Genomic DNA, 17,925 nt, shown 5'->3' with positions numbered 1-17,925 from the left:
TTTTTCCTCCTCCATTCCTTAAAGGGGCTTCCTGACTGAACCAGCTACATAACAAACAGATATAGGTAACACTTACCCTCTAACCATTTCTTCAAACCTACAAATACCTTAATACCTCTTCTGGGGCACAGCACATGATACATCTTCTCTCTTACCTAAGATGTCAAACTGTTTTCCAAAAGTTGCCATACAAATGGATATATTTTACTACAAAAACAAACAAACAAACATCACTACAAACCATTTAAAACTATGCAGGGTGTGGGGGGACGACAAACAATACCTGTCAAGCTGCTGGTGGATACCCTCAAACTTTAAACTCGTACATATAAAAGGCATTTTATAGCACAGACCATCCAAAACACATCTTTCCTACACTGCCTAGTTTTATATCAGTCTGTTGAGCTGTTTTCTCAATATAAGCCTACTGCCCCTCCCCACAATTTCTAGTTACAGTGGCAGAATGAGATTCAGTTGACTCACGCTTAACATAAGGCCACTACAGTGACCATATAATTTGGATGTTTAGAACACAGCATTTATATATTTATCAAATAAGCTGTCTGTAGTAAACAATTGAGGGTTCAGTTCATAGTTTTGTGACAGTCTCATAGTTAGCAATTAGCTTTTTTTCTCCGGGGGGGGGGAGCATTTATTTGTTTTCCTGCTGCAAGTAAAAACCTGTTGTTGTTTTTCTCCAACCAGGGCTTAATTTGAAAAATGAGGTGCTAGAGCTTTAGCCTGCTTGGAAGCCAAATCCTCTGCCCCAGAAACCCTAACCTTTAATCTCAGATGTGTGTGGGATGTGAAGCATACACAGTATTCCGGAAAAATGCACTCAGTGGCTCATCTTATTGTACTTCATTTATTCTGGGAATAGACAATTCAAAACAGACTCTGGTACTTACATGTGTTACCTAGTTTGTATTAAACCCATCACAGTAGCCACTTATATGACAAAATGGCATAATTGGATTTAAATCTTAGTAATTTTTTTAAAAAAGTTATCAGTGACTCTAAAAACAAAAAACATCCCAAAGCATAAGTGTTGTAATCGAAAAACCAAGGACTATATGTGGGTTCCAGTTAAAGAGCCACATCTTCTATAGGAGAGTCTGGAATGTGGTTTTGCACATTTAAACTGTCTCATGTCTGCTAAGCACAGTTGGTTTCCACTATTATTGGGAGGAAAATTGTTGATTTTTAAATGGAAGCAGAGCTGTGTCTTTTTCTTTCTTTCTTTCTTTTTTTGCCTCAAGTTATTTCCATGTAAAATTTCCTCTGTTTTTAAGCATTCAGGTCTCTCATCCAAGTCTTAAAAACAACATGGTATTATGACAAATTAAATTCTGTTTTTAACCCAAAATTCTGCCAGTGGATTTTTAGCTGATAATTTTTAACACCATAATTTTGTTTTCTCCCCTGTAATGAGTGTAGATTTTTTTCCCCTCCAAAGCATTTATTTTGGATTAGTGGCACTATATACATCAAATATAAGAATTCATTGTGCTATCTATGATGATACCTCAATATGAAAGAGTGCAAGTTTTAATCCCTGAGGAGGTCTTCTGATTGATTCACTTACTGTTATGTGCACCAACCAGTTCAACCATAGGACGAGTTCTCTTCAAGACACAAAGTATCAGTAAATGAAGACGTAAAGCAAGCTGATAGGGCTGGGGATATAATGCTCTCTTTGTCTCCTGGCATCAGTGGCCAAAACCCAATTGTTGAATAATTTGTATGAGAGCACAATCCTGCCTTTCATTGACGTCTAAAAGATTTCAGCAGGCTTGTGCACTATTTCCAGTCTAGAATATGAAGGCTTTACATTCTTCCTGGTTATGGTAGTGCTGCTATGCAAATGAAACAAAGGGAGAAAACCAAAACAAAAAACAAAAAAAACAAGCTTTAGCTAAGGTTTAGGTTTTAATTCCTCACACAGCTTATGAAGGTACATCCAAGATAAATAAATATAAATGTGGTAATATTTGGAGTAGGAATAGTACAAAGAGGTCTGACCCCTTTGGCCTCAATGGAATGATATTTTGAATGTGTTCTTTTGCATTTATGCATTGGTATATCTATGGCAAATATAATTTTAATGGCATGAAATGATGCAATTCTTTTGTTGCCCCTGGATTTAAGAGAATGAAATTTAAACAAAAAGTTACAACAAGTTATTATTCTAAGGGGTATTATGTAGATTGCAGGTGAAAAGACTAAGAAACATCTATTTAAACTGAAGCTGGTGGAAGTAGTTGATACTTCTTTTTTTAGATACTTGAAGAGGTTGATGTCCACAGGACTGTTCACATGTAATGGCAACAAATCATAGCTTAATTGATTAATCCACAGTTTACTATGGAACATGCTGGGCACGCTCCTTAGCCTTCTTGAATGTTCAACCCTCAATTGGTGGTTGCTATGTGATGTCCAAACCAGACAATATAGGATTTTCATGGGTTAAACAACTCACAGTTAACCTAACTACTAATTATAGTTAGTTAATTATTAACACCCGGTTTGCCGCTATTATGTGAGAACCAGGTCTACATATATCCTTAAATAGGATTTTGTTAAATAGGATTTTCATATTTTTTTTAATTGTTTGACAATAGGTAACATTGAGACAAAACTATTGTGTGTACACCATAAGAAACAATGCATCTCACAAACCACTTTCAGCTGCCCAGAGAGCTTCAGCTATTGGGAAGTATAGAAATGTAATAAATATAAACTAAACAAACCCCCTCTTTAAAGACAATTGTATCCAATCTGAAATAAAATTGGCTTTTCTAGCCATCTTGCAAGTGATAAAGTTCAAAATTATTATTTTTTGTATTTCTGTAAAAGTTGGGACTATCTGAAGAACTACAAGTTAGTGAGTTAGAAGCTGTGCTGGAAGCCATCCTAGTTCTGGAAAAGACTTGATATATCCTTGTCTTGACCCCTTGCTAGGTCCTTCTCAACTCCTGCAGTATGGCTTGGTAATATGGAATCCTGGGCAATGGGGAGGGAAGGGAGAGGAGGGAATAATGAGAGGAAATAAGTAAAAACTCCACTTCCCTGTGAGAGCAGAAACTGACTTTTTAAATTAAAAAAAAAATATTGTGAATATCAACAAACAAAACAGAAAATACATAGTGAAAACGGAAAAAAACACCCGTAGATTGTGTATGTAGAATTATCATCATTTTCATTGTATGAACTGTTAAAAAAGAAAAGAAAAAGGGAGAGTGTTATACAAAGGTTTCAAGAAAAGCAGACCAAATATCCATATATTTATCCACTTGCAAGTTGCATCTATGGCCTTTGCTAGACCTATCAGTAAATCCGCACCAGACGAGGGGAGACCCCGCAATGCAAGTATCACGGGATGTTGCCCTAGTCTACACATCAGGCACAACGAGCTCAAGGAGAGACCCGTCGCGTCCGCCATTTTTTAAAAAAGGAACAAAGCGCATGAATGCTCATGCGCCAAGGTAAGTGTTTTGGGGGTTGTTTTTTTTTAAAAAAAGGTTTCCCCGCTCCCCCCACCCTACCCCCGATGGGCGCAGTGCCCAGCTCTGCGGCTTTTCTTGCGCAGAGCCAGGAAAGACATGGAAACAAGCCACATGCTCAAGGTCTCAGACTCAGCCCGAGACCGCAGGAAAAAGCGGGCCCAAAGGGGTAGGCTATATCCTGGGGCCAGGCAGGGTTGATCCCTGCCTGAACTCGGGAGCCCCTGTGCGTCATCTGGACGCACAGGGATGATCCCAGGTATCACTCCAGGATATAGCCTGGTCTAGCAAAGGCCTATATAACACTCGTTCAAAAGTTGATAATGTTATTAGGTCCTCAATCCATTGCATTATAGGAGGTGTGAATTTGTCCTTCCAATGTGATAATATAAGTCTTTTGGCTGTCATAAGGGCTCTGAAGATCCAACTGTGCTGACCATGCGTTTACTTCCAAGAAACTGACTTTAAGGAATTAAGCTATTCAAAAAACAATTAATAGGCTATTCATCACTGACCTCGCATCTATGTTCATCAAGAAGCAATAAAACAGACTTAACCCGGAAGGAAGAATCTTCTAATTAACTGCTCGTAACCTTTACTGTATGGGATTAACTTGTAAATAGACATTATAGGAGAGCCTGACCACAAAGAAAAGTATTCTTGAATAATACAGTGCTGTATTACGTACTTATATAGAATCTCCATTTTAATTCTGCTTTCAGCTAATTGCACAAAAGCGATGACCTAACAGAGCTAAAGGGCGCTGATTGATTCCACTTTAATGTGTTATTAGTATAATAAATGCTCAATTTTTAATCATTTATGTATTCCATTTGTTCTACTCTTAAAGAAGGTCTAAAATAATTTTAAATAAATAGAATGTTGTCCCTTGAGATCACCCTTTTATTGAAGAGAGATCACATTTCCCCTGAACTAATCAAATATTTTGTGTCCTGGGAAAATGGACTACATTTCCCAGATAGCATATTCAATTGTGTAACATGCCAATCTCACTTTTTAAAAATAAATTCATTATATTTATATGTAAAAAAAATAGACCACATGCTATCTATAAGCAATTAAGCACTAAATTATTTATTACTTCAATGTAATGCATCAATTAAATAAGAAATAAGAATTATGCAAAAAATATACTGCATACGTAAAACTCTCATAAGCTAAATATAAAATAAGATAAAAACCGCAGAACATCAAATGCCACCAGAAAGCATATCAATAGTTTATGAGACAGTGAATCATGAATTACTAATTCCTACATGATAATTATTTTTTTACAATACTAGATAAATGGTTTCCACTGTTTCATAAATTTAGGATTCGTCATGAACCCTTTGAATGTTTTCTGTGATTTTTTATGTTTTGACAAGTGACTTCCCCGCACAATTTCTCAAATCCTAAAATATTAATGTATTGGTGGTTGTGAGCTCCCTGCTAAAACCAATACACACCTGTATCAAATGTTTTCCAAACCGCAGTTGGACCCAATGATGATTTAGCACTTTGAATAAGAACTGGAAATGCTCATTTCCAGAATGGGGGAGGTCAACAGAGCTTGCATAAGAGAGTTCTGCCAACTTGTCCTGACCTGGAAACAAGTGTTTCTGCACATTTCAGGGCTTGCTGTATGAAGCATTAAATCACCATTGCACAAGCATTGGGTCCTGCTTGCACAGTAGAATTGGCAGGAGTACAGCAGCCCCATTGGATAATGCCATACATGAATACAATGCTAAAACAAGCATTTAGTCCCATTTAAACTAAAACAATGGGAAGCTTCTTTCTTCCCTGTTCATCCTTTTTTACTACCTTTCCATTTTATATGCATTGACAGTTTTAAACATTGATTTATTTGGAAGCTATGTATCCCCCCCCTCACCTATGCCTGAGTGGCCATTTACCTGCATTATAAAATGAGATTAACAGCGTTGAGACTGTCTCCCTGCAGGAAGGCTAGCCATTTGTTATGTGGGGACAAAAGATTTCACCATAGTCACTTTTGGGGACTTGGGGAAATATTGTTCTAAGAATTAAGTGGAAATGGGACACATCTTTTTTGAATAATATAGAATGTCCATCACATTCTAGAACTTAGAAGATTTGCACATTACACGCTCACATTTTCTCTCCCACCAGCTATTCTAAATATGAAGCCTAGCAGAGAACAGATTTGCCATGGTCCATATGCCGGGCACACTATAACTGTTCTTGTGTTCCCTGTTTGTGTCTTATATTGAAAAAGAAGCGTTTTGTTTGTCCTGCAATCAGTCCAGGCCACATGCATCATGGTGGTTTGGCTCTTTCTTCTGTTTGTCTGCAGGTGTGCCCTCAGCTCTCCTTATTTGCCTACTTGTTAAGAGACCTAAATTTAGAATTGCCTCTGAGCTGTGGCGTCAGTATATATCAGCATTTAAACCCAAAAGTTAAAAGAGGCAAGAATGTACTTTTATTAGGTGAAGTAACTATGTAATTTATTTTCCATCTTCTCCTTTTAAACTTAAATATATTTTTTAAAATTCTGAATCTGTCTTTGAAAGTCATTAGGACAGACATGTGAAATCATGCTTTTCTTTGGAACCATGCTAGTTTGCTTCCTCTGGCTGTGGGACAGAAGTTCAGAAGGGCCATATGAGCTGGTTACTTACATGAAATGAGGCTTATTTTATCTATCTTTCTGAGTGTGGGTGTGTTAACTGATTGATACACCTCAAAGTGCATTACAGGTATGCGTCATTACAGCCGTTTATGATACTAAATAATCTGATTTTATTTCGTAAAGGGGGAATAGATAATTAGCAGCATAAAGGCTAAATCCACAGCCTTAAAGCAATGTTATTTGACCTAAGGATGGGACTGGCTTGACTACACAGATCTTTGCAAGGTATCCCACTTTAATTCTGCTTTCACACTGACCTCCCTCAAAAAATGTTTGCCTTGGGGAAGACAGAAGCAGTAGCTGGCAGAAAGCCTCAAAGAAGGTGGAAGAGCCTCAACAGGCTTCTATCTTCTGTGGGGAAATGTCACTGAACATCTTTCCTTGTAGCGGGTGATGGGGCTGACCTAAAGCTATGCTATCTGATCTGGTTACACACCTCTCATTGACTGTAAGTGATGTTCTGACTGTCATTTTTTAGTTGCGGGAATGTGGAGTGTGGGAAATAAAGGGGCGGACACAAAGTTGGGATTTAAATAGGGCCACATTTATTAATAGATCTGCAGATAGGATAAACCTAAGCGGGCATCTTCTCTAATGCAGCCTTATGCTGTTTTATTGGGTGAGATATTCATGGCCTAAGAGTGATACCTCAATGTTCACCATTTCCCTTTTTGGGGTAGGGAGGCCTTCCGTGTCACCTTCCTCGTGCTGCAGGACTCAAAGTGGGTGAGGAAGGTTGGCCTCAAAGGTAACCCTTATCACCGCCAGCTGGGCCACAAGGCTCGCAAATGGGGAGCCTCAGGCATTACCGATCATCGCAACGGTGCCTCTGAATGCTCACTGACCCTAATCCGCTCAAGCTGCCCGTACGAGGAGGGGAGGGGCGAGAGCCAATATATGGCTCGGATTCCCCCTCCCCTCTCCAGTGGTGCCACAGGGAGGCCACCTATGCCGTGCCTCCCTGACTCTTCTCCCACCCCACCCACAATAGCCTCCCCACCCCCAACCTTTGCCAGCTGTGGAAGTAAGGCATTTCAATAGACAGACTTGCAAACCAGTGTCATTTGAGGCCACAGTATCTGATGGACCATCTACCGCAGTATGAATCTGCCCTTACGATATGATTGTCATCTCAGGTCCTTCTCCGAATGCTTCCACTGAGGGAGGCTTGGAGGGTGGCAACAAGGAAGAGAGCCTTCTCAGCCCCCCCCCCCAATTAAGCCTCATCGGGCACAACAGTGTCATCTTTTCAACGCCACATTAAGAATTCCCTCTAAGGCATTTCACAGCACATGTTAGGGTTTTTAACAAGCCCTGGGATTTCTTATTGATGATGGTTAAAAATGTTTTTTATATGTCAGTGTGTGTGTGTGTGTGTGTGTGTTTATATGTTGTTTGCAAAAGGGTTTTATATTATGTTACAATATTGTATTTTTATGGCTTTCAATCTTTGTAACCCGCCCAGACAGCTTTGTCTATTGGGCAATATAGAAATGTACTAAACTAAATTAAATTAAATGGAAGGCTGGTATTGCACCATTTGACTGGCTTCACATGACATGACAACCGATTGTGGGTGACAGACCATGGTGGATCGTTGTGTCGTGTGAAAACAAACTGATTCTCACAGTGTGGATTGTTCGTGGGCAACAAGCCAGCCAGCAGCCCATGACTTGTTGAAGGGATTGTTGAATCCACAATGGGTTGGTGTGTCTTCTGAACCCAGCACTGCCAACCCATCATGGGATATAGGCATCAATGAGCAAGCCACAACAAGCGGCACACATTCACTAATCCTTTTTTTAACAATTATTTTCCCCTCTGGACATTTGTGTAAGATGGAGTCAAAGAATTTCTGTTTTTGGCCACGGTAATATGTGCAAACGTAGCCATGGTTACTATTAAAGGGAACTAAAGTGGTTATGGCTTGTCGTTCTCTATGAAAAAGACATGCTGGAGACTGAGGCAAGTGAGGATTCGAAGCAGGGCAACCCAACAGGTCAGGGGGGAGTCCACACACCGTTCCGAAGGCGCCCGAAGCCACTTGAGGGCGCCCCGAAAACGCTCGTGTAGTACGTACCTTAATCGTCCCCAGAAGAGGCGGAGGAGGAGGCGTGCTTTGGCAGCGCAGACTGCGGGCGGGCTGCTCCAGGCTCCATTTCCCTTTAGCCAGCAGGCCCTGCCAGAGCTCCCAGCAGCGGGGCTGTGTCGTGGGAGGGAAGAGAGCGGACAGGTGAGGAAAGGGGCGGTGGCGGCGGCCCCTGTGCGGTCCCGGGGGCGTGGGAGGCGCCCTCCCCTTTCCTCGCCCATCCGCTCTCTTCCCTCCCACGACCCAGCCCCGCTGCTGGGAGCTCTCTTTTATCTCTATTTTACTTTGGTGCCTTTTATCTCTATTTTACTTTGTATTGGCTTCATTACTACTGAAATGTTGAAATCTTAAGTTAGTGTTATTTTAATCAGATGCTCTCCTTTGTTGTATTAGCCATACTTAGGGGTGTTTAAACAGTAAGGCAAGGTATAAATATGAGAATATAATTAAAACTGGTTATAATAACGGAAAAATGAAAAATATGTATTAATTGTTCTAGCAATCAATTACAAAGCATGCTTCTTCTGGAAATGCATAAGGTACGAAAAAGGGATACTTGAATTCACAGTGCAATCCTTTGCATTTCCACTCAGAAGTAAGTCCCATTGAACAATGGGAGTTATTCCCAGTTAAGTATGTATCATTATTTATTATATTTATATCCTGCCTTTTTCCTCCTTAAGGAACCCAAGGAGATGTACATAATCCTCCCCCCTCCATTTTATCCTCATAACAACCACCCTGTGAGGTAGGTTGAGCTGAGAATCTGCGACTGGCCCTAAGTCACCCAGTGAGCTTCGTGGCTGAGTGGGGACTAGAACCCCGATCTGTCGACTCCCAGTCCAACACTAACCACTGCACCACACTGGCTCTTATATGATTTGAATGTAGCCTTTTACTCGTGATTTAAAGTCTGCTTTGTCTTATGTTTAAATTTATCTATTCTGGGGTTTGTTGATCATATGCATTCTAGAAAAGTGTGAAATTGCACATCCAAGAAGCAGGTCCCGGACTGCTGTGGCTATGTGTGAAGGGGACTAAATTCTGTTAGAAAACTTTGATTTTTTTTTTAAAAAATGCTACTAATAGCCATTATGCACTAATTCCAAATTCTACTATTCAAAACATTTATATTAAGTCTTAAATATCTGTTTTGCTGATCATCTCTCTTTCTCTTTTTGTTTGTTTGTTCCATAGCTCTTGGATGTTCCGACTGTCGTATGGTGCTTTCCAACCCCACCGGAATTTTTACCTCTCCCTGCTTCCCTAGTGATTATCCCAATAGCCAGTCATGCAGGTGGACCATCAGGGCTCCTTCTGGATTCATAATTCAGATAACATTTGTTGATTTTGAGATTGAAGAAGCTCCCAACTGCATATATGATTATTTAAAACTACAAACTGGAGACAAACAAGTTACTCTTTGTGGCATCACTGCCAGAGGTTTATCATTTAATTCATCTGGAAATGAAATGATTGTATCTTTTACAAGTGACTTTAGTATCCAAAAGAGAGGCTTCAATGCCAGTTATACCCGAGGTAGGTATGTGTTAGACATGTCTTCCTTCTCACTTCCTATAAGTCTCCAGAATGTATATTAAAAGTGTACCTTTTGAAGTTGGGAATTGACGATACGTATGTGTGCTGAGAAATAGAACTACAGTGTTGACACAATGTTGACCCCTCAGTGCTTAGAAGCCCCCATATTAAGATTATGTGAAGCAGTTTGAACAGACTATAGTACTATATAGTATTCTATAGATGCAAGGCGTGGAGTAGCAGAGATAGCAACTGCAGGCAGCTTAGTTGCATTTTCCCTCATATGCACATTCAGGCTCGGTTAGTCAACGGTGGTTTTAGAATTCCACAGTGGTGTTTTACCACCATTGAGAAAGATGTCGTCTGGTGGGAAAACTCCAGGCAACAACGTAGTTCTTTTTTGAAAAACACCCCACACAGAATATCAATACTGTGCAAAGGAGAGTTCCTGCACAACCTTTGTATTGCGTATCGTGTGGAAGGCTCTGTGGAGTTTTCCCATGTCTACAGAGTCGCCAGGCAAGAGTGACAGAAACCCTGTCCGCTCTTGCCCAGTGGTGCTCTATAGGCATGGGAAAGAATTCCATGCTGGGATGCGCTTGGGAAGCCCCGATTGTGCTGTCCCTGGGTGGGGCACTATGATCGCGGCACCCCAAGTGTTCCCAGGGACAGGCACGTCCCTTTGCCCACCCACCCAGACCTGCGGGCCAGGTGAATATCGGCTCGAAGGGATGGAAGGAGCTTACCTGATGATCTCAGGGGAGAGCCCGAGCTCATTCAATCCCCTTGCGCCCATCTCCAAATGCTTCACAGGGCTTGACGTGTATCATCAAACCACGAGAGAGATCCTTCCTCCTTTCAGTGCAGCTACGGCAACCTGCAGTGAGTCCATCCTGCTGCAGATTGCTCTAGCTGTGCTGAAAGGAGGAAGTGGTGGATAGATCACTTTTTCTCTGAGGACCAATCCACCCACCGTGCCATTCTTCCTACGGTGAGGGCTGCACCAGTGACAGACATGCCCATTGCCCTAGCAACAAGCGGTGGCACCTCACTGCAAAATGGACCCATCCACCAAGGTCATCACTTTCTTCCTACGGTGAATAGATCCATTTTCAGGGAGGCACGGAGGTGCTTGTTGCTAGGGTGACAGGCACATTGCATCTTTCGGCTCTCCCCTGCTCCACCCCTTCCCTACCCCATAAAGCAGTTCATTAAAAGTATTGGGCAATTCACAGGCATGAAGAGAAGAATTACAAACTGTTGAAAGCTTATGTTGAAAATCAGGTTAGAAAATATTAAAATAATTAAATAACGCCACAATCCTGTACCCACTTGCCTTGTAGATTTAGGGCTGAAACAGCCCTACTTTACTTTAATAATTTTTTTCTATTTTGAGATAGAAATTGCAGGCACAGGGCCTCTGATCTCAAGTGGGGATTAAAGCCCCCCTACCTTCCATGCTAGTGCCCAAATCTGGATCTATACTATATTTTATACTGCTGTAGTATAAAAATGAAAGACATAGCTGCAAGCTTGGTCTTTAAATTAATGTCCATTTGGGCTCTTATTTATGAGTAAACATAAATAAGCCACCTAGTCTCATACCCCACAACATGATAGAAAAGTTGTGCTAGTTTTCTTTTCATTGCCCCATACAAGTTTTCAAGAAAAGATGTAATTAATCCTTTCATATATAAAAAATTGAGGCAAAATGCTAGATTCAAATATGAAAACATTCACACTTGGAGAACAGAAGAATTCTTAAAGAAGAATTTCAAATATTAAAATTTTTCTATAAAACAGAACCAATTACATTTTAAATACATTTTATGTATGTATACTTTCTTGCTATTTATATATTCTGTGTACATGTGACAATCAGTAAAAGAAGTACCAACATCTGGGATATTTCAAAAAGATTAAAGCAACCCTCTTGGGCAACCAAGAGGGAAATCTGTTCTTAATACTGACACCAGCGTTCTATGCTTTTCCCAGTTACTGATGCAATTTTGCCCTTTCTGTCTTCTTGATGAGCTGTAGTTGCAAGTCACAGTTAGCTCCAGGGTGCCATTGTGATAGAACTAAATGTACTAAATATTTTGTTCTAGTATTTTTCTGAGGCCTTAGACAGATGTACAGACCTTGAGTAGTGAGGGAGATACAATAATGGCTGCTCAGTCCATCTTATCTCCTGAAATTTACATTAGTGCATTTTCCCAAGAAATCACAATTTGATATATTAGACAATTAAAGTATATTTGTTGCTAACAAACGTTCATCAACAGGATGTGCGAGGGATGGGAGGTGAACCCTTCCTTCTTTCTCACCATGCCCCATAGGAAACCCTGTGATTCAGTGGTAGAGCACATGCAGCAGGCCTCAAATTCAATCCCTGGCTTCTCCATGTAGGGCTGGAAAATCTCCTGCCTGAAATTCTGGAGAGTGTCTGCCAGTCAGTATGGACAATACTGGGTTAGATGGACCAGTGGTCTGACAATATTAGGCAGTTTCCTATGTTTCCCACAGGTCATAATTTAAGCTGCCATCACTGTGGGCAGGGTCAGAGTTCATCATTCTGCACTGGAAGTGTATTCTACCACTAAGGGTAATGGAGGTGGGGCCAAGCTTGGACAACTGGGCCTGTCCTTGCCTGTCACTCTCCCTGATGTGGCAGCAGCTCATGTACAAGTGGTGGCGTGAGGGTTTGGTGCTGCCACACCCACAATCCATCTTGTTGATTGTTTCAAATCACTTATCTTCCAAACTATTGCATTACAAGGTACATTTTAGGAGATTGTCTCTTGCTTTTATAGTGACTAGTTTTTATATTTCATGGAAACAGTGATATTTTTAAAGGGTTAAGTAATGATAATCAACCAGGTTTGAAATCCTATGCATGTGTATTAGGGAATAAACCTCCATGAACATAATGAGACTGTATAAATGCAAAGGATTTGGGCTGCCAGGCTTGTGAACGTACAATACTTGGCTGCCCGTATATTTAGTGTTGGTTTGTGAGGAAATTTGAACAGATTTATTCAACTGAAATTCAAAAGTTTGAAAACAAAGGGCTTTTATTTGGAAAATAACATGGTAGAAGCATGCTGCACGATCTGATAAATATATCTGGCATTTCTTCAGTGTAAGCAGCTAAGCAAAACAAGACATTGGGAATACTACATATGTAAATAAAAAGGTTGTTTCAAGTTACTGCTCTACTGTATTTCCAAGTACAAACAGATAGCAATACCAACACAGTTTTGCAAGTGATCAACTACAATTTTGAGGAAGTTGATTGCCATGTTATATTTATACTATAATATCTTGTTGATATCTGTGTTACCATCTACCTGTAATATGAGAAAATGTAGTTAATTAGTTTAATTAAAGTTGAATGATAGTCTGTTCTGAAAATGCATTTTCTTTCTGTATTTTAGTTGCTGTGTCTTTGAGGAATCAAAAAGTTGTCATCCCACAGTTCCTGGATGTTAATTCTTTGACTCTGGCAAATTCCATCCAAGTACCAGAACTTAAGCAGTTCACATTGTGCTTTGAAGCAACAGAAAACAGCACCAATAGCTCTGGTTGGAAGGCTTTCTCCTATGGTGATTCTTCATCTACAGAATTCTTCAGCTTTGGAAAGACAAAAAGGGGGCACTTCATATTTATCTCAGACACAGAATGTATGTTAGATGATGCACTTGACACCAGTACAAATGGAGAGTTCTTCACTGAAACATTTGAACAGCTTTGCATTGTATGGGATAGCTTCTCAGGCACTATAGGTGTAAATGTTAAGCATATATATAAAACTGTAGACTGTTCAGACACTTCTGGAAAAGTCATTCCTGGTAATGGAAAGTTAGTTCTGGGCTCTGATAGAGATAATATAAGCCCACTCAATGGAGATATTTACAACTTCCGGCTTTGGAATTTCACAATGAGTTCTGAAGTACTTTTCAACCTCAGCTGTGATGTGAAAGGCAACATTGTAGACTGGGAAAATGACTTTTGGAGTATCCCAACTTCAGCGCTGAAGGCAGAAAACAACCTGAGTTGTGGTGAGCATCTTTTATTGATTTTTTTCCTTCCTAGTATAGCTGTGAAGGTATCACATGTCAGAAAGAAACTGTTTATAATAAAAAAGGTCTTTTATACTGCACCCCTTTCTTTAAGCTTATTTCAGATATGCACTTTTTCCTTATTATATCTTGTTTAGTTTAAAGTCACATGTCTAGTGAGAAGGTCTGAAAATATTTATTGTTACTTCTTATAATGATTTCTTGACTGTAACTTGTATTGCACATTGAAATAAACGCTAAAATGCAACAAACATTGCTAATCATCTTTTGAAAAGCTTAAAGTCGATGTAAATATCGCAACGCAACTCTGAATTCACAAAAACAACAAACATACCCAGAATTAAATACATGTTTTATGGGGAGAGCTGATAAGCCCAGGAAAGGTGAGTTTGCTCTGTAGGAAACTTAACTCATTTATGTATTCAGAGGCATATCAAAAGTTTAGGCTAGGGAAAGATGGAGCTATGCCCCAAACATCATGACTTTCTACAACTAGGATCTGTCTGGGGCTAAATTATACATGCACAGAAATTGTGTGCATCTTAAGTACGTTCACATATAAAGCATGAGTGAGGAGGGGGCAGGTTTACCCAGAAAGAAGCACATGGGGTTGGGAAGCTAAATTGACTCCTCATTCTCTTTACCTTGCTGCACTCTGTAGCTTTTAAGCACTTTTCCTCCAGCCCAGCTGGACACATGTGACACATTTTTATTCTAGACTAGTTCCCCACCCCCAACAACAGTATTATTTGCAATTGCATCTCCAAACAAGCTGGCAGAAAATGTTTTTCCCCTACCTTCAGTCTCAAACTTTTTTTGGTCAGTAAGATAAATAATCTGTCCCAGTAGTGATAGATTGTTTTCACAGTTACCAAGTGGATCTTTGAATTTGTTGGGTAGGCTTAAGGTTTTACATTAAAATACACTAAATTTATGCACAGACAGTACTGTCCCTAGCAAACACTGCTGTGGTGGGGTTTGCAGAAAAACAAATCATTTTTGAGCTGTATCTATAGGATTGCAAGATAGATGTGGGGTTGAAAAAATATATAGCTGCAGATTGATGAATATAGGATGTAGAAAATGTGCAAAAGTGAGATTTTATAATTTCTATGATCAGTGTTCTTTCTTGAATCCCCTTTCAATAACTGATCAATCTATTTTGGTATCTGATACTAGTCTAATTCCTCAGTTAGTCAAATGTTTTTCTATTACTCAAAACATGATAACATAAAATATAGATTTGCATAAAAATCAAGATTGGCTGGAAACACAGTTTTGTAGCTCCTAATAGAGTATTGCTTCTTCTTTTTAATGTTTCCAATGGTTACTAAATTACCTCTGACTCAGTTGTGGTTTTACTAGAAAGCAGAGGGCAGCATATGAGAAAACTGATAACAGAGAACAACAGTCACATAAGCTTCAAGAATCTATACTGAGAATGTTATAGGCAGTATCTAACAGTGATGCTGCACCAGCAAAAACTAGGTACATAACTAATGCACAAGGGGGAAATATGCAGGCATAGTTGTCGCTTCCAGTGCATATTCCTAATTTGAATGGGATTTGGGAAAGCAATTGCAGGTAGGAAATTAGACCAGCATTACAAAGTAAACATGTGTTCTTCTCAGCTGGTTTCCCCTTCTCCACTATGATGGTGTCATATACAGTTACCAATTTACTAGTGCTAGATTATGATCAATTTCATAAAACAGCTAAGGGGGAATTAACACATGCCTTTTTCAGCATTATTAATACCCTTGGTTTGAACAGAAGCATGATAATATCTGACCATCCCCTTTCTCTATGTTCCTTTCCCTCCATTTTAACCCAACGCAATTTCTGTAAGGAAATTGCTGGAATTTGCTGGAATTGCACCTTGCAGTGCTTCCTAATGCTTTCCCCATACTTCTTGTTGAAAAGCTGTGTAAATGTCAAAAATAAATAAATAAAGGATTGTAGGTGTTTTAATCCTTAATGTCATCAAAGGAATGTATTAGGTTTTAGGATGATACACTGAGTGGGTTTGGGGATCAAACTGAGGTTTACACTAGAAAGAATAAACTTAGTTAGTTAAACAAAGCAACAAAATTTTGGATGACCTTAATGAACAGTGAGAATAAAGGGCAAATAAAGTCTATATGGACCTGGTATTTATTGTAGAGATCTAGAAAAGAATGTCAATAAATAATCAGTTATCTGTCAATGGACTGATTTAACGTAATTTATAGCATTTCAGGGGATCTTTAGTTGGTAGGCTGCCACTTTCTGGTGTTGGTTTGGTTCTCCTTATTTTGTTGATCTTTCACTTTTTGATGCTTCCTTTGTGTCTCCTGCCAATTAGAAAGCCCCCTGCAAATGATAAGTGTGACTTTTGTAGCAGGCTGGAAAGAGAAGCTTGGCAGAGTGGAAAGGGCTATCTGTTTGCTTTTTGGTGGAACTGATGTTGTTTTGAGTAATAGCCTGCCTGAGTGTTTGCTTGAACCCAATGTTCAATCTATTGTTGGATTATTGTTGGATTATGTTCAATCTATTGTTTATTGTGGATAAACAGATATTATAAGAGAGAGTGAGAGTGATAAACAGATATTATCAGACAGATTCCCCACAACTGGCATGAAAAGAGCAGCCCTCTTCTATTGCATGTCTCAAGTGTTTAGTATTCACTTCTGAAAATGGAGTTTTCACTCTTCCAAGCCTTTTTAAAGGCATCTAAACTGCCCACCATCAATAATCCTCTGGTAGTGAATTCCATAAGGAACTATATGTTTTGTTTGTTTGCATATTACATTTATATACCACCTTTCTTCCAAGAAGAACGAGGTGGTGTATATGTTCTCCCATCCCATCAACCATTATATCCTTAAAAAAACATGTAAGGTAAGCTAGGCTAAGAGATCATACTTTGTCCAAGATTATCCAATGATCTTAATGACTGAGTGGTGATTTGAATTTGTCTCTCTCCAGTCCTAATCTAACCACTGCAACTACTAGGCTGTGCTAACTATGACACTGACTTTTCAGTTGTGTGACATACTCCTTTTTTTGTGGCATTTAAACCTACTGGTGTTCATTTTCATCAGGTGAAAATTATGAAAAATACGGAAAGTATTTTCCTTCCTCTTCCATAACAGAGTCTATTATGGAAGAGCAAGGAAAATACTTTCCGTATTTTTCATAATTTTATAAACTTCTATCACGTTCCACTTAGTCATCTTTTCTCAATGAAATAGCCCCAAATTCTCTGCCTTTCTTCACAGGAAGGTGTTCCAACAACCCTTTGATCACTTTAATTGCCCTTAGTGGTGAGCAAACTCCTCTTTCTCAGTTGGGAATCAATTTGGTATTTATGATTTTTCTTCAAGAAATGTCAGGAAAATTAAGAGCAATATATTATAAAACCAACATCTAAAAATAAATGAGACTTGGAAGCCATAGTCAAGCAGACAGCACTTGCAAGAATGTCTTAAAATGTCTGCTTAAAAAAAAAGCATTGGGGGGGGGGGGGGACTAAGGCTTGAATCCAGAGCATCCAAGAGTATTTGTAGAATGGCCCTTTCTATTTGTGGAATATCTAGTAATCTAGCAGGGCCTGTCACTCACAGGAAAGATCACAGAGATTATTTTTGCTTATTTTATATTCAGCATTCTGCACCAGCTCCCACTTTGTCCTAGAAGGTCATTCAACCTTCAGGGTGGGTGGGGCTGAAAGCAGAAGGGGGAATCAGGGAGTAGGCAGTTCCACGAGTGGAACTCCACTCACAGGATCCCTGAATTCATCCGTTTACTAATCTTTCTGAAGGATTTCCATAATTTCATCACTACTGCCATGAAAGGTCTGCTTCATGGAGAGTCAATTAGCTTTTCTGAGTTTTTCTGTTTTTATTTAAATGCTTTAAATACTGAATCCCCCCTGACCCAATGCATCTAACCTCTGGAGCTACCCTCTCCCCTTGCATTAGTTATCCATTACTTTGTAACTATTTGGCTTTTGATTCATTTCATGAAGGCTATGCACTACTCCCCATTATACTCTAT

At 39.5% G+C, this 17,925-nt stretch overlaps 1 protein-coding gene across 1 annotated transcript in view; it reads left to right on the top strand.

Moving 5' to 3' along the window:
- ADGRG6 (adhesion G protein-coupled receptor G6) overlaps positions 1-17,925 on the top strand; it is a 120,025-nt gene that overhangs the window by 41,044 nt on the left and 61,056 nt on the right. The window contains exons 3-4 of the mRNA XM_063124592.1: positions 9,464-9,805; positions 13,243-13,866. Of these exons, the coding sequence (XP_062980662.1) occupies positions 9,464-9,805; positions 13,243-13,866 (966 nt within the window). The remainder of the gene's footprint in view (positions 1-9,463; positions 9,806-13,242; positions 13,867-17,925) is intronic.

This window comes from Elgaria multicarinata, chromosome 4, assembly GCF_023053635.1.
Source record: "Elgaria multicarinata webbii isolate HBS135686 ecotype San Diego chromosome 4, rElgMul1.1.pri, whole genome shotgun sequence".
Classification (NCBI taxonomy): domain Eukaryota; kingdom Metazoa; phylum Chordata; class Lepidosauria; order Squamata; family Anguidae; genus Elgaria; species Elgaria multicarinata.
Note: the sequence above shows the minus strand (reverse complement) of the source record. Positions and strands in the feature narration are given on the sequence as shown.